At 31.9% G+C, this 20,993-nt stretch overlaps 2 protein-coding genes and 1 pseudogene across 2 annotated transcripts; 1 reads left to right on the top strand and 2 right to left on the bottom strand.

Moving 5' to 3' along the window:
- Positions 1-1,334: 1,334 nt before the first annotated feature.
- On the top strand, positions 1,335-1,919 carry LOC18612036 (vignain pseudogene; annotated as a pseudogene).
- A 1,079-nt stretch (positions 1,920-2,998) lies between these two features.
- Positions 2,999-6,433, bottom strand: LOC18612035 (ketol-acid reductoisomerase, chloroplastic). Its single transcript, XM_007048610.3, has 10 exons — positions 6,170-6,433; positions 5,917-6,009; positions 5,492-5,557; positions 5,182-5,322; positions 4,839-5,066; positions 4,620-4,737; positions 4,403-4,542; positions 4,103-4,270; positions 3,777-3,932; positions 2,999-3,548 (listed from the first exon to the last, which is right to left on the bottom strand). Exons 1-10 carry the CDS (start codon positions 6,245-6,247, stop codon positions 3,183-3,185), a joined length of 1,554 nt encoding a protein of 517 aa, XP_007048672.3. The 5' UTR covers positions 6,248-6,433; the 3' UTR covers positions 2,999-3,182.
- Positions 6,434-9,433: 3,000 nt separating this feature from the next.
- LOC18612034 (ketol-acid reductoisomerase) lies at positions 9,434-13,234 on the bottom strand. Its single transcript, XM_007048609.3, has 10 exons — positions 12,873-13,234; positions 12,686-12,778; positions 12,013-12,078; positions 11,737-11,877; positions 11,390-11,617; positions 11,180-11,297; positions 10,921-11,060; positions 10,597-10,764; positions 10,339-10,494; positions 9,434-10,036 (listed from the first exon to the last, which is right to left on the bottom strand). Exons 1-10 carry the CDS (start codon positions 13,158-13,160, stop codon positions 9,668-9,670), a joined length of 1,767 nt encoding a protein of 588 aa, XP_007048671.2. The 5' UTR covers positions 13,161-13,234; the 3' UTR covers positions 9,434-9,667.
- Positions 13,235-20,993: the final 7,759 nt, after the last annotated feature.

Below are 20,993 nucleotides of genomic sequence, written 5' to 3'. Positions count from 1 at the left end.
TTAAAATATTTTTCTTGTTATTTTTTATTTATATGTTATATAAAATTATTATCTAGTATGAATTTTTTTTATTATTAGTTAAAAATTTTAAATATTTTACATGTTATGTAGTTTTAAAAATTTTTAGTTTCATCTTTGACTCCTTAAAAAAAAAAAAAAAAAATTGGCTAACTCCAGGCTGCTGCGAAGGAGCTCCTCACCGCTACAAAGCAAGAGGGTTGGACCCTTGATGATGCTAAATGATAATTCTGGCCTATTGTTTCTGTTGCTCCTTTAGTAATTCCAAGACTGCAAAACTTAATTAGCAGCTTGGAAATACATTATTAAAATAATCGATCATCCATTAACAATGTTGAATCTTCTTTAAAACCCTTTCAAATGAGTGAATAAAACGTTGCTTTGACACTTGACAGCACCTACGTTTTAGTTGAAGTGAAGCCATTTGCACACAGACAGAAGCGACGAGACGATGTCCTTCTGAAACTCAAAACAGTTGAGGCTAATGATTTAATTCTCAGAATGAGACAAGTTACGATTCATTAACTTATGAGAACCCTTTAGAATAAACAAATTGTCCAAATCATAATTATCTTCTCTGGCACTTTGATAGCTAAGTTTTTCAAGATATCCTTGCGGTATGGTATGCAATAAGAAGGCAGTTTCCCTATATAAGTTCCAGGGGTAGCCCTGCAGTCTATGTGTATGTTCATTAATTCTAATGGCTGCCATAAGACCCAAGGGCGTAATGGTTTCCTTCGTTCTGATCTTCATCTTGGTGTCTTGGGTGTCTCAAGCCATGTCTCGTGCTCTTCAAGATGAACCAATGTACGACAGGCATGAACGATGGATGGCCCAGTATGGTCGGGTATACAAGGACAACTACGAGAAGGAAAAACGTTTCAAGATTTTCAAAGAAAACGTGGCGCGTATCGACTCTTTCAATACCGCCAATGACAAACCTTACAAGCTTGGCGTCAATCAATTTGCAGATCTTACAAACCAAGAGTTCACAGCCTCTCGGAATAGATTCAAGGGCCACGTGTTCCAACACAGCTACTTCCTTCAAGTATGAAAACGTCACTGCAGTACCATCTAGCATGGACTGGAGAAAGAAAGGAGCCGTAACACCTATCAAGGACCAAGGCCAATGTGGTAAGTTAACTAATTTCTAATACAAAACAGTGAAAGCTAAATGAATTCTAAGTACTCTTCATCTAATGTCAATATATAGGATGTTGCTGGGCATTTTCTGCTGTGGCCGCAATGGAAGGGATCACTAAGCTGACAAACGGTAAGCTAATCTCCCTCTCTGAACAGGAGCTTGTCGACTGTGATACCAAGGGTGAAGATCAAGGCTGTCAAGGTGGTTTGATGGATGACGCATTTGAGTTCATCGAAAAAAATCAAGGCCTAACTACTGAAGCTATATACCCCTACAAGGGAGTAGATGGGACCTGCAATACCAACAAGGAAGCAAACCATGCAACCAAGATCAATGGACATGAAGATGTGCCGGCCAACAGTGAGGCAGCATTACTGAAGGCTGTCGCCAATCAACCGGTTTCTGTTGCTATTGATGCTGGGGGTTTTGGATTCCAGTTTTACTCGGGTGGCATTTTTTCAGGAGCTTGTGGAACTCAGCTAGACCATGGTGTTACTGCCATTGGTTACGGAGTTGGAGATGATGGAACTAAGCATTGGCTGGTGAAAAACTCCTGGGGCACAAGCTGGGGTGAAAAAGGGTACATTAGGATGCAGAGAGATGTTGATGCAAAGGAAGGCCTCTGTGGCATAGCAATGCAAGCTTCTTATCCAACTGCATAAAGAGCAGTTTGATACACAAAATCTGCTATTATGAATACAATACACTATTCCTTCTCCTTTTTAATTTGCATCAGGCTACGCTGGCCACATACCAAAACAAGTCTAGAAACTATTGTTGTTGTAATTTATATAAACTTATACAGATACCATCAAGAATTTCCTAATTTATTGGAATTCTCTGTTATGCAATTGACCACACCAATGGCTTCCTTTAAAGTTTACATGCTATTCAAAGAAACTGAGGTATACTATATTAAAAATATAAGAATATCTAAACCTGCACAGCAAGGTGATGCAATTCTCAATTTGAAAATCCTTTTGAACAAGTGAAGCTGCTAATGAGTATGAAAATGTAATAAAAGAGTGACAATAGTTATAAAAAAATATTGGAATCTGGAAAGTGACAATTTTGAGTAACATTCAACCTGTGTTTTTCTTCTTATGGTAAAAGATTAATATCTACGTAGTATTTATGTATCTCAATGTAGAACGAGGCTGACTCCAATATATAAAGTTACAGACTCAAAAGTGCAGATTGCTAGCCCTAGAATTCTACTCACCAATTCATATATATTTGAATTCAAAAGAACCCCTAAGAAGAGGATAAACAAGAAGCAAAAAGGCAACAAAATCTCAGAGGAGCTAAAGGCTCAAATAGTTAAGTGTTCCAAGGTCCTTTCTGAGTTGCTTAAGCAGAGCAATTGGTTAATTCCCTGGACTGGAGTCAAGTATCTTTTTCAATTTTGACAGAAGCATTATTTCCCAAAAGCATGCATAACGCACTAAGGAAATCTCTAGAATTATGTATTATCCTGAGACGGATGGAGATCTTTCTTTCCTTGGATAAGTGAGAGGGATGGAGATCAAGGTCACTCTACCTGTAACATGTTATATCTAGGACAAGATTTTTTTTTTCTTTCTTGCTTTCTTTTCTCAAGTTCATTGACTCATCTCTCAGGCCAAATGGTCACTGCAAATCCTTCTTTAAATGCGAATTGAAAGACATCTAGATTGTTTTCCATTTTAAGTGAAGGAAGCAAATTTGGTGTCGTAGTGGGCCAAGACAAGCAAGCTTGCAGAGCAGTACCTGATAAATAATCTCTTTGCATGTTATAAAAATATTCCTAAATTGGTTTTGCAGTCATCATGGATGTAGGAAATGGATGCCAAACCATGTTAAATATTATATCTTATGTGATTTATTTGTGTGCTGATCTTGATATTAAATACGTTTCTACTTAAAAATCCCAACAAAAGTAACACATCGATAAAACTCCACTATTCATACATTCAAGCAAGTTTCACAAACAACCCTTTCATAAAAGGTTGGCTAGCTCAAGCTTAAAGATCTCCACTTACTAACTTGATTGACGCAACTCAGGTCGCACAAAATCAGCATCTGGGGGCACTGAAATATCAACTGTAGGCCTCAACTGAGCACAGACTTCAATGGCTCCATGTACAGGATCTGACAGAAAGTTGCTGATCAAATCTTGGTCGATGGGAGTGCCATTGTCCACTGCCACCAGGGCCTGTTGGGTAAGGATGTAATCGAACCTAGGAGCCCATTTTCTTGATCCCAATCGTGCAGTTGTGGAGCAGTTGTCAACCATAAAGGAAACTCCACGAGCATGCATAAATGGATTCAATGAATCCACTGACTCTATCACACTTTCATTAATGATCTCAGAGTAGGAGTGCCCTTTCTTCCTCAGGATCTCAATCTGCAGTTTTAAAAACCAACAGCAAAAGATCCTTCAGACAGCATGCATGGAAACTACTTATCTGACACCCTTTAGTATTTTTATTCTGAGGACACCATAGTTACCTAAGCTTTGACCAATGAACTCTATTTTTTCCACACCATTACATCACATATAATTACTCCTTAACTTATTGCCACAATAAGGAAAAACCTAAGTTACATTGTAATTTTAAGGGTTAAATCATACCTGGGCCATCATTAATGCCAAATAAACACCAGCTGTAAATGGATATAATGGTCCTAAATCACCTGCTAGTCTTGCCCTCCATACTTGTTCTCCAACTTTCCACATGCGTGTCTGATCAATTTTACCCATTGGGAAGGCTGGCAGCCCATCCTTTTCCTGTGAAACAATGTACAAAAGAAGTACTCCATTACAACATCAATTTTACGGAAATGAGCCTTAATGCTCTGAGAGCAAAGTTATCTATAAAATACGCACCAATATTGGGGAGTAGGAATTAGTCCAAGATAATACAACAAAGTCATACAAGATGATAGAAATGAACATACATAAAAACGCCGCCCAGCCAAGACAACACTGCGGATTTCATTCCCACAAGCTACATCTTCATAGCACTCATACAAGATATCCATGCATGGATAATATGAAGTACTATATGCAGTCTCAAATTCCTTCCGTCCCTCTTCAGAAAAAGAATTGTACACAGCCAACATGCCCTGTTCACCACAAAATAAGATGAAAGTAAGTAAAGACAGATGCATTTTCCACTAAGTAAATATGTACCTTTTCTATGTGTAACAGAGAGAGATGCAGAGAAAGAGAAAGTTTCAGATGAAAAAAAAAGCAACCTGAGTTGAAATTGTCTTTGATATAATTCCTGTTATGCATTCAACAGTATTCTTGTAAGCCAGGTCCTCACTCATTCCATTTTCTGTGTATCTTCTAAATAAGGCCTCCACAATGCCATGAACCGCACCAAGCAAAATGCCTAAAACCAATACATCCAAAAGTCAGGCATAGAAAGTTGACTGCACAAAGCAGAAAAGAACAATATAAGCTACACACCTCGTTCCCCAAAGATGTCACTCTTGTACTCCTGCTCTAAAGTAGTAGCAAATGTGAAAGGCGAACCAAGACCAACTGACCAGCCAAGTGCAACATCAGTAGCTCGACCATCAACATCCTGAGCAGAAAAAAAAATGATCCAGTGCCTTAAACCCAGTAAAAAATGAGAATCATAGAGGGGCAGAGAGGGAGAGAGGAAGAGAAAAAGAAAGAAAATACCTGGTGGACTGCAAAACTGGAATTAATACCAGCACCATTGATCTCTTTGCCTTGAACATAGAGTCTCCTTACTGATGGACCCATTCCTTTGGGACAAACCGCAATTACGCTGATGTTTTTTGGGAAATCAAGTCCCATAGATTGCAAATGCCCAAGAAGAAAGCCATGTGAGAGACCAAGTATGCTTTTTGGTTTCATGTGTGAGAATATTTTCTCACAATTGTCAGCCTGCACAATGAGATTAAGTTTCTTATAAAGTCAAAAGAACAAGTAATAAAAGCTAGTAATTTCAACTTCAACTAATGATTTTGAAAGCATAAAATACAGATATTGTTGCAACAACCTGTGCAGCATCAGATATCAAAAGTAACACAAGATCGCTGCCAGAAATAGTTTCCCATATTTCACCCAGTGTTCCATTATCTTCAGTGAAACCAGCAGCACGAGCTTCGGCAAAAGAATGAGAACCCTTCCTAAGTCCAACCTATAGAAAATAAAGTGATCAATGCAAACAAGAAGTTGATTCAGAAACAAAACAAGACTTTATCCAAAGAAAAGAAGCAATTAAATAATCAGCTAAGACCCTAGAAAATACTACTAGTAAGCACAATGAAAAAAAAAAAATACTGAAAATAAAATTGAAATGAGATCACCTTGACAACAATATCAGATTTTGCTTCTGCAAGGGAATCTCTTAAATTTTGAGCTTGAGCTGGTCCCTGAACAGAAGAAGGTTTTGAATTTGGTAAAAGTCAGTGACATTTGCAACTTTGAGCTTGGACCTTACTCGCACACCTAGTCTTCAATCTCATTAAAATATTTACCCATCAAATTAATTTTCCAGTTGTTTATCCAAAACCAGAACAACTCAAAATAAACAGAAAAAAAGGAAAAAGATACATGCTTTATCGGCCCTTGGTTGCTAATCCCTGCCCAATAGTGGCACGAGGCCAGATACGAAGAGGTTTTCAGAATTACTAGAAAATGAGAAAATTCACATGGCAATAAATGGATCAAAATTGATTAATATAAAAGCAAAAGGTAGAAAGAATTGCAAGATTTTGAGCAGATCACTCACCTGAGAACCCCACCCAATAACGCCAATCTGTTTAATCCCCTTGAAAGCGTCAGGCAGCAGCTTGAACAAATTTCTTCCTCCTTTCACAATGTACTATATCACATGGTACATACAATATTGTTTTAAACAAATGAGCAAAAAAATTAAACAAAACCCTCCAAGGCTCCAAAGAGATTGACAAAGAAGCAAGCAAAACCCATTACTATCAGAAATGAAAAGGAAATAATTAAAAAAAAAATAGTGTATGAGAAACCTCATGGTGACCAGCAAGGGAGACCTTCTCCTTGTTGAAAACAGAGGTGTGGAAGTCGAGCGATGCCGGAGGATTCATACTAGGCGTCGAAACCGAAAGGATGCGAAGAGAGGCAGAGCTTTAGCTTTAGCCGTTTAGTGATAGCCTCTGGTCCCCTTCCTTGCTTGCTGCTTTTTGTGTGTACGCTTGTTTCAGTGTTGATAAAGAGCTTTTACTCGTCAATTTCTCACTGGACACTGCTATGCTCGTCACCTGACGTACCGACGACGTGGGACGCATGCCGATTGATTTTCTTTGGCTAGACGCTCCGTTTAGGATTTAAATTTGGCATTTTTTTTATTTCAAAATTCAATTTATTATTTTTTTAAATTTTATATTAATACTAGGATGCTGTTTGTAACTACGTTACAAATAAAATCACAAAAATAAAATCATAAAAAATATTGATTACGTTAGAGTAAATTTTAATTTGCTTCCTTTAAAAGAGTTTGTAGAGAAAATAATATTTTATTAGTCAGTTGCATAAATGTTCAGTTTTACTAATAGAGAAAAATATAAATTGATATTAATTTAAAATAATTATTTACTTTGGTTTCAATTACCAGAAATTTGCACCTATATATATGATTATAAAACAATAAAATATTAAAAAATGACAGAGTATATAACATGCACTATTAGTAGATTAAAATAAACAGTTGTATAATATAAGGTAACTGTATAATATAAAGATCCTATCAATATGAAATAGTTATTGATTTTTAATAATATATCTTTTTATATATAAAATGAATAGCTAAAAGTTATCAAATTTAGTTGATTTATTTGTTCAATGATACTATGTGCTATGTATATTAAGAAATGAATACATCTTTTTTACTTTTTTATTTTGTTCAATGAATTGGATGAATATTTATTGAAATTTAAACATTCATGTATAAAAGAAATCTCTAAATACTATAGATTCAGGTTCATACAGAATAAAAGGATATAAACAGAAAATAATATTAAATTACAATTGATAAATATTAAATGAATCTATATTCTAAACATTAAAAATTATTGTTTTCAAGTATTTTTTTACTAAAATAAATAAAAATAAAAAAACCCTTCAAATGTAAAAAAACAATGCAGCTTTGATATAAGGTGTAAAAAAAAATTAATTCAATTAAGAATGACAACCAATTGATCCAATTAGTTATCATATTTAAAACAGAATTTATCCAAAAAAGACGATAATCCTATCAAAGATTATTAATGTATAATAAACTATTAAAAAATAAGAAAGTATATAACCTACACTATTAATAGATTAAAATAAACAGTTGTAGAATATAAGGTAACAGTATAATGTCAAGATCCTATCAATATAAAATAGTCAATAATTTCTAGTATTATATGTTTTGACTTCAGAACACCTCCAACATGCTAAACCCATTGTTGCTGGCCTTAAAATCTTAGGCTTAGTAATGCTTTGTCTCCTTGCAAGATGATAAAGTTCCTAATGTGATAATTAGATCTCCTGGCAGTTTATATACTTTTCCCTTGCAATTACCTATAATTGTTAGCTGAGTGAAGAGTTAATTGTTCTGTAATTATATGCCCTCCCACCTCCACCTCTAAAAAAGAGTTAATTGATTTATTCATTCAATGATAACTATGTGCCATGTATATTGAGAAATGAGTAGGTCTTTTTGACTTTTTTATTTTGTTCAATGAATTGGATGGATGTTTATTAAAATTTAAAAATTCATGTACAAAAGAGACATCCACATACTATAAATTTAGGTTGATACAGAATAAGAGAATATAGACAAAAAATAATATTAAATTGTAATTGATAAATATTAAATGAATCTATCTTATAAGCATTAACAATTATTGTTTTCAAATATTTTTTACTAAAATAAATAAAAGTAAAAAAGAAAAAAAAACTCTTCAAATGTCAAAAACAATGTAGTTTTGACATAAGGTGTAAAAAAAAATAATTTAATTAAGAATGACAAATGTCAATCAATTGACCCAATCAATTATCCTACTTTAATATAATAAATTGGATAGATATTTATTGAAATTTAAACATTTAAGTATAAAAGAGATATCTATATACTATAGATTTAAGTTTATACAGAATAAGAGAATATAGATAAAAAATAATATTAAATTGTAATTGATAAATATTAAATGAATCTATCTTCTAAGCATTAAAAGTTATAAAATATTGTTTTTAAGTTTTTTTATTAAAATAAATAAAAGTAAGAAAACAAAAAAAAATCTTTCAAATGTAAAAAAGAACTTATTTTTGACATAAGGTGTGAAAAAAATTAATTCAATAGAAAACGAAAAGTCAAAAAAATAAAAAAAAATTCTAATTGAATGACACTTGTCATTTAATTAAAGACACAATTGAAACAAATTAAAAGAAATTGAAACATCCTACTTTTATATATACTAAGAGAAATAAGAAAGAGTCGAACACCTCAGAAAAATAAGAAAGAGTCAGATAGGAATGCAAAAAGCCTTATATCAATACGACGTTGTTTCCATGGGCCAAAGTTACAGAAAAAAATGAAAGGTTATACTTGAATGACACTTGTCATTCAATTGGAGGCTTAATTGAAAGAAATTGAAGGAAATTGAAACATCTTACTTTTATATAAAGTTCTAATTGAATGACACTTGTCAATTAATTAAAGACTCAATTGAAACAAATTAAAAGAAATTGAAACATTCTACTTTTATACATACTAAGAAAAATAAGAAAGAGTCAAACACCTCAGAGAAATAAGGAAGAGTCAGATAGGAATGCAAAAAGCCTTATATCAATACGACGTTGTTTTCATGGACCAAAGGTACATAAAAAAATGAAAAGTTCTAACTGAATGACACTTGTCATTCAATTGGAGACTCAATTGAAAGCAATTGAAACATCTTACTTTTATATATATTATAGATATCCGTTTTTCTTATTTCACTCATTTAGTTTCCATAAAGTTAATAAATTCGCATATTAACATTTTATTTAACTTTGTTAGTTTTTTGGAGATGGGAATTGTTGGAAATAAACCCTTTGAACACGAAAGACCTTCAATTCTCACACAAGTCTAGAGATGTTCATCTTCGTTATTGGTTACATTAATTGCTATAACTTAATGAGTAACAAAGTTGCTAATCTAATCCCTAATTTAGGTTTATCATAATTGGATAAAAAAGAATCGACTTATAGCCATATTTACACCCTAAAAAATGCAAAGGGATGGATCATAGATCCTAAATTGAGAACTTTGACATTACCCCCAAAACCAGTAAGAAAATACATTCCCACGTCTTATTTTCTCAACTCAAAACAACCATAATTTTGGTCCTACAATTACATAAAACATAGGGCTAGCCCAATAACACATATAGGTAGAACTACATCACTCGTACATTCAAGCAAATTTTGCCTCAACAACCTGTATAAGTAGTTGCTCACTCAAGTTCCAAAGATTCTAGGGCTCAATTGCCAGATTGACGCAACTCTGGTCGCACAAAATCAGCATCTGGGGGCACTGAAATGTCAACTGTGGGCCTCAACTGAGCACACACTTCAATGGCACCGTGCACCGGGTCTGACAGGAAGTTGCTGATCAGATCTTGGTTGATGGGGGTGCCCTTATCAACTGCCACCAAAGCCTGTTGGGTAAGGATGTAATCGAATCGAGGGGCCCATTTCCTTGAACCCAATCGTGCTGTTGTAGAGCAGTTGTCAACCATGAACGAAACTCCACGAGCATGCATAAAAGGATTTAAAGAATCCACTGCCTCTATCACACTCTCATTGATGATCTCAGAGTATGAGTGCCCTTTCTTCCTCAAGATCTCAATCTGCAATTATTAACATCAGTGTAAAAAGATCATCAGACTAGCACAAAGGGGAACTATTTTCTCAAAGAATCACCATTTTACAGAGGCACTATATATATATATTGACAATAGAGGCACTGCAATTGGCTTTGCTTGACTGAATAAAAACATATATTAGTACTACATAATTACATTATCACAATAAGTTGTTGTTTAAAGTACTTACATACTTGTCAGAAATTGAGAGATTTGTTGTTTCAAATTTCAATTATAAAAATCACAATAATTTAGAGAATAACCTCTGTTTGCTGTAAGCATCATACCTGTGCCATCATCAAGGCCACATAGACACCAGCTGTAAATGGATATAATGGCCCTAGATCACCTGCTGGTCGTGACTTTCGGACTCGCTCACCAACTTTCCACATACGAGTTTGATCAATTTTCCCCATCGGAAAAGCTGGTAGACCATCCTTTTCCTGTAAAACAATCAGACACGAAATCAAACTTCATGGTCTAAAGTGCAAAAAAACCCATTTTCGTTACAACTTACAAGTTGGAAACATGATAGAGATACTTACATAAAAGCGTTGCCCAGCCAAGACAACACTGCGGATTTCGCTTCCACTGGCTACATCTTCATAGCACTCATACAGTATATCCATGCATGGATAATATGAGGCACTATAGGCCGCCTCAAATTCCTTTTTGCCCTCTTCAGAAAACGAATTGTACACAGACAACATGCCCTGTTATAGGAAAAAATAGAATAAAGTAATTAAATACATACAAGTCTACTCAATAGGTGTAAGTGAGTCAACAGGAAGAAAGAGAGAGACAAGAAGAGAAGAAATAGAAGATGAGGAAAAAGAAGAGGTTTGAGACGTTATACAGAGAAAGGCAACCTGAGTTGAGATGGTCTTTGACATAATTCCTGTAACGCATTCAACAGTGTTTTTGTAAGCAAGATCCTCACTCATTCCATTTTCCGTGTATCTTCTAAATAAACACTCCACAAGTCCATGAACCGCACCGAGTAGAATGCCTAGAAATCATACATAAGAATGGTCCAGCAAGTTAGTTCACTTTCAAGGAAAGAAGATAAAGAAAAAGCATAGCTAGTTGACTGCAGAAGGAGAATTAAGAGCATGATAAGCCACTTACCCCGCTCCCCAAAAATGTCACTCTTGTACTCCTGCTCTAGAGTAGTAGCAAAAGTGAAAGGAGACCCAAGGGCAACTGACCACCCCAAGGCAACATCAGTAGCTCTACCATCAACATCCTATGCACAAAGAATTTACTCAGTGCATTAACAATAAACCAAGAAAGGTGAGGACTTTCAGAATAGAAAGATGCAGGACAAGAAAAACATACCTGATGAACTCCAAAACTAGAATTGATTCCAGCACCATTGATCTCTTTGCCTTGAACATAAAGTCTCCTCACAGATGGACCCATTCCTTTGGGGCACACAGCAATTACACTAATGTTCTTTGGGAAATCAAGTCCCTTTGACTGCAAATGTCCAAGAAGAAAGCCATGGGAAAGCCCAAGGATGCTATTCGGTTTCATGTGGGAGAATATCTTCTCATGACTGTCCGCCTGCAAAATGATATAAAATTTAATTCTTTGTGCATGAAAAAGAATACCTACTAAAGCCAATGATAACTACTTTATCTCATTAGCAGATTAGCAGAAAACCAAGTGATATATTCAACAACCTGTGCAGCGTCAGAAATCAACAGTAACACAAGATCACTTCCAGAAATAGTTTCCCATATGTCACCCAAAGTGCCATTCTCTTCTGAGAAGCCAGCAGCTCGAGCTTCAGCAAACGAACGAGAACCCTTCCTAAGTCCAATCTGATTTTTTTTTTTAAAAGGAACAAATTAAGCAGAAAAAAATAAGTCAGTTGCAACAACACCAGCCCTCCACACCACATAAACAGTGTATTGATTGGTTAAGAATAACAATGAAAATAAATTAAAAGAGATTACCTTGACAACAATATCAGATTTTGCTTCAGCAAGAGAATCCCTCAAATTTTGAGCTTGAGCAGGCCCCTAAAAGAAGATTGTTTGGAGTTAGTAATCATGAGTAGAATTTGAATTCACGTACTTCATGCATCCGAGAGTAGAGTGAGGCTAAGATACAGGAACGGAGTTTATTTTCTAAGTCGACATTATTAAAAAATAATTAAATCCAGCCACCCATATTACATATTGTCCAAACCAGCAAGGCGGTAAGATTACAACAATAGGTTTCTGTGGATAATGATAATAGATTTGTCCTTTCATATATCTGTATGAATTTACTGAGCAAAAAAAAATCTGTATAAACTTAGTTTCCGTATACCAGATTCCTCCATTATTAGCTACAACTAATTATAAGGAACCTAATTCATTAATAAAAAGAATTTCCTTCTTTAATTGAGTGAAGGTGCAAAGTATTACTATATCATTTTCTAATATGAATATCGTCTTTCGTCGCCGGTAAATTAGATTCGGTAAAGCATAATGCCCATATATTCTGAAATAAAAATTACAAAACCAACCGAGTATGGAAGATATAAAAAATATATAAATAATCCAAACAAAGCTTACTAAGACGAATTAAATCCATTAAAAAAGTTAAGTAAACTTTTGTTTGGTGAGTTTGCAGAAAAATCACCTGTGAACCCCAACCAATAACACCAATCTGCTTAATTCCTTTGAAAGCATCGGGCAGCAACTTGAACAAATCCCTTCCTCCTCTCACAATGTACTAAGTTTTAACACACAAAACCCAAATCAATAAGCAAGAAACAAACCCTAAGAAATTATCAGAAACGAAAAAACAGAAAATAAATAAAATCCACCTCGTCGTGACCGGCAAGAGAGATTTTCTCCTTCTTGAAGACGGAGGTCTCGAAATCCAGAGAAGTCAGAGGCTTAACAGCAGGAACGGAGACCATCCTTGAGGCGAGAGCCGAGCCGCAGCCGTTACGGGAAGTGAGTCTGGTAGCTCTAAGAGAACTCAAGGATTTGGAAGTAGAGGACAAGAAGCCAAGAGTAGAAGGGGTAGCTAAGGTTTTGTGCGTTTTGGAGGAAGAATTAGGAGAGGGGATAGTGGAGATGGAGGGAGAGAAGGAAGTAGCCGCCGCCATAGCAGAAGCAGATATTCAACTTTCAAGGGTAAGGGCGAAGGGGGGAGGCGAGGCTAGCAAATGAAAGAGAGGGCGAGGCATTCTCTCACGGGAGCCTTTTATACTACAAATCAGCTTCCAGGTGGGCCTGCCCTGCAATTGTTGGCCTTAGCAAGCACCGGGTGCACAATGCGCCACAAAGAACGTGTATTTCATTTGCATTGAATTTCAACTATACGTGCCATTTGTCAGTTACTCTGTGCCCTGGCTAGTCCCTCCCAGAATACAATTACCAACCATATCTTTGCATTTCTTCAGCCAGTTCTTCTGGTTTTGCTCATTTGTATTTTTTCTTTATTTTCTGAACCCAAAATCATCAGGGATTCATGAATCATGATATATCATAAAAAATAATAGGGATGTTCTCACACAATCATGAGTAAGCTTGCACGAATATTAAAACGATCACGTGAATCATCCATAGTGCACAAAATAGGTAAATAAAATAATATTCAAAAGCATAACATTGATTAGCTATGAAAAATCTAAACACTTGGAAAAAATTTCTAGCAAACATCGAATCAATTAACAATTAAATAAATAATAATATATCACACCCGCATTGCATACGGGTTAAGATACTTAAAACTATAAATCTGGTACAGAAACAGAATAAATCCATCAAACCCAATACAAAATTTATGGTCTAATAATCTAAACACACAAGATTTATATTTTCTGACCTTTTTCTAACACCGATATAATTTTTATGATGCGGAATTATAATTTTTAATTTTAATAACAATAATTGTTACTTAAATAAACAATAAATATATATCATAATAAATTATAGGTAAAATATAATAATTTATTCGAGTGATTCATCTCTAAAATGATTTATGTTTTTTATAAATAAAATTTATTATTAAATAATTTTATTGACCAATTAAGTGATAACTCTTACCTCTACGTGTCAATAAACTTAGATCCATATGGCTTAATTCATATTCCAGCGAGATTTAAGCATAAGATTAATTTGGACTATTGCATTTCATGGCCATGGGAATATTTGGCCCACGATTACATCTTTGATATTTCCCTTAATGAGAATCTATTACATATTTAAAACGAAGTCCTAAAGAGACTTTTTTATTTTGCCACGTATAAACTTAAAGAGTAGTCACACCAAATTTTCAACAAAGGGGGTGGGTTTTTAATGACTATAACAGGTTTCGATTAGTAATGATACTGTAGTGACTTAATAATAAGCTTCAATCAACTCTTATGGAATAAACATTAATATTTTAATAGGTAAATAAATATTATCACATTAATTCTACTAAATTATTTTCAACAATTCCCTTATAAATAATAAAAAAAAAAACCGTGACTCATCTCATAGCCTAACCAATATTGTCAGGTTATTACTCTTTTAAGTTAATCATTCGTGAATTACTACTTTACTCTTGCTATGAATATATGTGTGAATATTCATTATATTATAATTCAAGATTTTAGACCAGACAATTTACATAAGCCAAACAGCTCAACCAGCTAGACACAAGAATGTAATTTGATTTAAATTCTTGTATTTAATTATGTATATCTATATTTGAAAGTAGATTAAGATTAAGATTTAATCTATCTAAATTAAATCTCTTAGCATTATCTTTATCTTATAAATTCTATCTAGATTAAGGATTATTAGTCTATAAATAAGCCTTTCACTTTATTTGTAAATATACACTGTCGAATAAAATGTTTTTACTACTTTTAAATACTTTTTCTCATAATTGTTCTTTCAAGTTATATTTCATAATATGTTATCAACACGATTATTTAATTTTTCAAGTTTTGATATTATTTAGTTTTCATAATCTCTAGACTTCAAAAAGAGTTCAATGGTTGATCTTTGATTTTTGGTTTTAACAAATCAAATAAATGGCTTGATATCTCTTTGGTGTTTTAATTCCTTGAAAATCAGTCTTAATGTAAATTTTGCAATCATGTAATATCTATCATATATTTTTCCATTGATTTATTAAATTAGGTTGAGCTTGAAAATATATATAATTATATATGATATATTTGTTCTAATTTTAGAATATGATTTTCTTAATATATGTTTTTTTTTTGTTGAATTTCAGTTACAATTTTGCTCAACATATGTAAATCTATCTTTGATACTATAAGATTTTACATCAGACATTTTGAATTGAACATATGGAATTAACTTTGTATGATATCTATTTTTGTAACAAATAAAAAATACTATACTTTGGGTAATCTAAAATACCTCTTGTTTTGGATTTTATGTCTTTTTACAATTGAGCAAAACAACGAACTATTAATGAAAAATCTTAAACTTCGTCCATTCCCTAAAGTGAATGCAACATAATTTAATAACTATGGTCAATAACATCGAAAAGATCACCATAATAATTGCAATTATGGTAATTACACTAATCACTATTATAATAATACATTTAACTACTAAAAATGGATGAATATCTTTACTCATAAGAGGTGGATGGATACCTTTACCCACTAGAGATGGATGAAGGATGGATACCTTTACCCATCAAAGATGGATGAATGCGTTTACCCACCAGAAGTTGATGGATACCTTTACCCACCAGAGATGGATGAATACCTTCATCCACTAGAGGTGGATGGATACTTTTATACACCAGAGGTCGATGGATACCCTTATTCATCAGAGGTGAATGGATTCCTTTACTCATCAGAGATAGATGGAAACTTTTACCCATCAAAAGTAAATGGATACTTTACCCACAAAAAATGAATGAGTAGTGAAAATATATATAAAAAAAATACAAAAGTGGACAAATCATCGATGTGGCATGAAAGGCCACTGGTCGCATACTTGTTGTACGTTGAAACATCTTGTTGAATTTTATCAAATATTACTGAAAGGTAAAAGAAAAAAAATATTGAAACAAATTTTGTTTAAAATGATTTTAACCATGACCAAGTTAATATAACATATCTAGATATTACTATTTTTCTTGTCCACTCTAAATGAGGAATTAATCATGTGATTGGTGATTAAAATATACAATAATGAAATTTCTTAAATAATTTGTTAGCATGTTTTAGTATAATTTAATCATGAATATGTTTCTATATGTGCTCATTATAATTAAATAATATATTTTTATTATGTGTTTTAATAGTAAATTATATATCTAATGTTATTTTATGCTAACTTACAAGTTTCTTACTATATATATATATATATATATATATATATATATATATATATCTTATTTTATTGAAAAAAATTCATATATTCATAAAGATTGTACTACACGAATATTAGAATGATTGAAAATTCATGTGGTTATCCATTCTAGAAAAAATTTTTAATTTGATGAATTTTCATGTGTTGCTTGCTTTCAAAGCAAATTAATTATAAGATCATCACTAGCTAAACTTGGGACTAAATCTTCTACATTTTTTAAACATACTCAAAGTGATATATGTAGACACATACATATTTTACGTGGACTATTTAAATATTTTATGATTTTAATCGATATATCGATTAGATGGTCACAAGTGTGCTTATTATTAACTTGCAATTCGACATTTGAAAGATTACTCGTCTAAATTATTTATTTGCAAGCACATTTTCTTGATTATGCAATCAAGACTATTCATCTTGACGATACTGATGAATTTACATCTCACACCTTTAACGTATGTTTAGTTCGCGAAATGAAATAGGATATAAATGGAATAAACATTTTGAGGAAATAGAATTAAGGATGAATAATTATTATGTAGTTTGGTTAATAGAAATGAAATAGGATAATAATTGCTATTATGACTTATTCTAATATTTGGTTGGCAAGAATAGTTTTAGGAATAATCAAAGAATAAGTGATAAATGATAAAAATATTATTTATTATAATATTTGATTATTTTACTTTTAATCTTTATTTTTATTTTTAAAATTTTAAATATTAATCATTTACAATTAAAATTTTGAATATGATTTTTTTATAATTTATAATTAAATTTTAATTTAATTTAAAAATATAAAACATTATTTTTTAGCTTTTTTTCATTATAATTTTTTTTTCTTTTCTTCCTTTTTACCAGCCAGCCACTAGAAATGTAGCCAATGTAATAGAGCTTCAATCTGACATTTCCCATGGCCGGATATGGTGGGGGAATGCTAATCAGCACTTTTTGCAAGCCAACATCGATGCCGCGATAGCCAAACGTTGTCATCCTTTGTTGAAGGACTTTAAAGAAAGAATGAGAGAGGTAGAAAATGAGTAGAAAGAGAAAGAAAATGTGAAAAATGAAAAAAAAAATCTATGTTGTATATGATGGTAGTTTTTAAATTTATTTAAAGATAATTTGTTCAACAAAATTTTTGACCTACCCTCGAATTAGTTGTTACCAAGGTCCTCCTTGGTAATGGCTATTCAGGTTTATTTAGGAATGACCATTCTAGTGAAGAAAACAAGTTATTAGATGGGGCTAAGGAAGCCATTCCCCCCAACCAAACACACTGTTGGTGAATATTGTATATTAGTTGAAATAATTGTTGAACAGTTGATTACTCATATTCATACACAAAATGATCTAACAGAATCATTTATTAACACTTCCAACTAATTACAAGGACATTGCTTATGAAAACTAAATTCTCCATTTCTACTTGAGGTATATTATTTTAAATACAGTGGTATTTGTACACATCAGGCTAACAAGTTTTCATAAATTCTCTTATATACAATTGGTTTATAGTCAAGAACCAAATATTTTTCATCTAAGAACTTTTGGATGTGCGATATATGTTTCAATGGCTCCACCACAACGCACAAAAATGGTTCCTTAAAGGAAGTTGGGAATACATGTTGTATACAAATCTCCATATATATTTAAATATTTAAAACCATTAATAGGAGATTTATTCATGACAAAGTTTACCAATTGTCATGTTGATGAAATAATTTTTTTAACATTAAAGGGAGAAAATAAGCAGTTAAAAGAGAAAATTTATTGTAATGCATTGTCATTATCTAGTTTTGGTACTTACACAAATCAATGTGAACTTGAAGTTTAAAAGATAATTTATTTGCAACATATAATAAATCAGTTGCTAGATGTATTTACTGACTTAAAAATAATAATTAAATCTCATATACCAGTTGCAAATGCTCCTATTAAAATTGATGTGCCTGTAAAACAAGGCACACACAAAGAATGAGAGACCAATCAATTACAAAAATAAAATCCTCGAAAAAAATAAAGAGCAAATGTACAAGATGCTCAGAAAAAAGAATAAGAAAATCCATAAGAGACCCCTGACATAATTGATAAAATTTTAAAAGAAATTGAAATACCTGTAATTATTGAAAATGAATAGATCTCAATAAATTTTGTTGTGACAAGAAAAGATGAAATCAGAATAAAATAAATGTCGACAATATTTTTATATCTAATATAATGCTAAATATTATAAGAAAATGAGGATTTTGAACCTACATTTATTGAAGCATGTAGGCATAAAAATGATTGGCCAATGTAAAAAAGACACAATCAATGTGGAATTGAATTCATTTGCAAAACATGAAAGTTTTGGACCTATAGTCTATATAACAAATAATGTAAAATCAATGGAACCTAAATGGGTATTTATGAAGAACAAAATGAGATTACGAGATATAAAATAAAACTTATTGCACAAGGTTATTCCCAAAGACTTAGTATTGATTATGAAGAGACGTTCTCTCATAATGGATGCAATTATATTTCTATATTAAATAAGTCTGACAATACATGAAAAGATTGAAATACGTATAATGAATGTAGTTACAACCTATTTATATGGCTCATTTGATATCAATATTTATATGAAAATCCTTAAAGAATTTAAGTTACCTAAAGCATAAAATTTGAATTCTTGAAAAAATTATTCAATGAAATTAAATAAACATTTATATGAATAGAAAGCAATTCAAATGCATGTGGTATAATCACTTTATAACGAACCACCTTAGTGAATATTTGTTGAAAGAAAGCTATAAAATATTATATGGCTTTGTGTTTTTATAAAACGATTTGGATATGAATTTGATGTAATTGTTGTTTATGTTGATTACCTAAATATTATTGGAACTCCTGAAGAAAGTTACTTAAAAAAAAAATTTGAGATGAAAGATTTTGAAAAAACAAAGTTTTGTTTGGGTCTTCAAATTGAGCACTTGACAAATGAAATTTGTATCCATCAACCAAATTATATAGTAAAAACGCTAAAACGATTCTATATAAAGCACATCCATTGAATTCACCAATGGTTGTAAGGTCACTATATGTGAAAAATGACTCTTTCTGACCTCATAAGGATGATGAAGAACTCCTGAGTCCTAAAGTATCGTATCTTAGTACAATCAAAGTACTAATGTATCTTCTTAACAATATGCAACCTAATATATCATTTGCTATAAATTTATTAGTAATATATAGTTCTTTTCCAACTCAAAGATATTAGAATATAATTAAATATATAATTCTATATCTTCAAAGAACAATGGACATAAATGTATATTACTCAAATGTATCAAAATAAGATTTAATTAGTTATGCGAATACAGGATATTTATTTGATCCACACAAAACTCGATCCCAAACAAATTATTTATTCACATATGGAGGTATGGCTATTTCATGAAGTTCTGTAAAATAATCTATAGTTGTTACTTCTTCTAACCTTACATAAATTTTAACAATTCATAAGACAAGTCATGAATGTGTTTGGTTAATATTTATAACTCAATATATTCAAGAAATGTGTGACTTATCAACCAAGAAGGAAATTCCAACAACATTGTAAGAAGATAATACTACTTGCATAACTTAGTCAGAAGATGTACACATTAAAGGCGGTCGGACAAAACATATTTTACCAAAATTCTTCTTCACTCATGATCTCCAAAAAAAATGTGATATATTGTTTAACAAATTCGTTTAAATGACAATTTAGTAGATTTATTTACCTAAGCCTTTTCTACTGTAACATTTGAAAAATTGATACAAAAGATTGAAATGCGTTATTTTAAAGATTTTAAATAATACAGTTATCAAGAGAAGTAAAATACGCACTGTGCTTTTTTCCTTCATCAAAGTTTTTCCTATTAGGTTTTTGTTGATAAGGTTTTTAACGAGCCTGTATTTTAAAAGCGTATTGTTTAGAAAAAGTATGTACTTTTTTTCCCTCATTTGAATTTTTTCCAATGAAGTTTTTTCTTAATAAGGTTTTAATGAGTCATATTCTTAATACAATAGACATTCAAGTTGAGTGTTATGAATATATGTGTGAATATCTATTATATCACAATCCGAGAGTTTAGACTAGTTGGGCAATCGAGACAAGCCAAATAGCCCAGTAGTTTAGACATATAAGTGTAATTTGATTTGAATTTTTATACTTGATTATGTATAACTAGATTTAGATATAGATTATATCAGGTTAAAATTTAAATTTAATCAATCCAAATCAAATTCATTAACAATAACATTATCTTTATCTTATAAATTTTATTTAGATTATTAGCTTATAAATAGGTTTCTTATTTCATTTATAAAACACACTTTCAAGTAAGATTTTTTTATTTTAATAATACTTTTCTCTCATACTTATTTTTTTTACAATTTTTTTTTCCTATATGGAAACCGAGATGGTTCATGTGGTATCAATGAATGTCCCAGATATTCTTTTTAAAATGATATGCCTCGTAATCAATGTGACTTAATACACATTATCATAAAATTTGTAATTATTTATCTTTAATCATTTTAATATTGATTAAAAA

Source organism: Theobroma cacao, chromosome 1, assembly GCF_053813885.1.
Source record: "Theobroma cacao isolate CCN51 chromosome 1, ASM5381388v1, whole genome shotgun sequence".
Lineage (NCBI taxonomy): Eukaryota > Viridiplantae > Streptophyta > Magnoliopsida > Malvales > Malvaceae > Theobroma > Theobroma cacao.
Note: the sequence above shows the minus strand (reverse complement) of the source record. Positions and strands in the feature narration are given on the sequence as shown.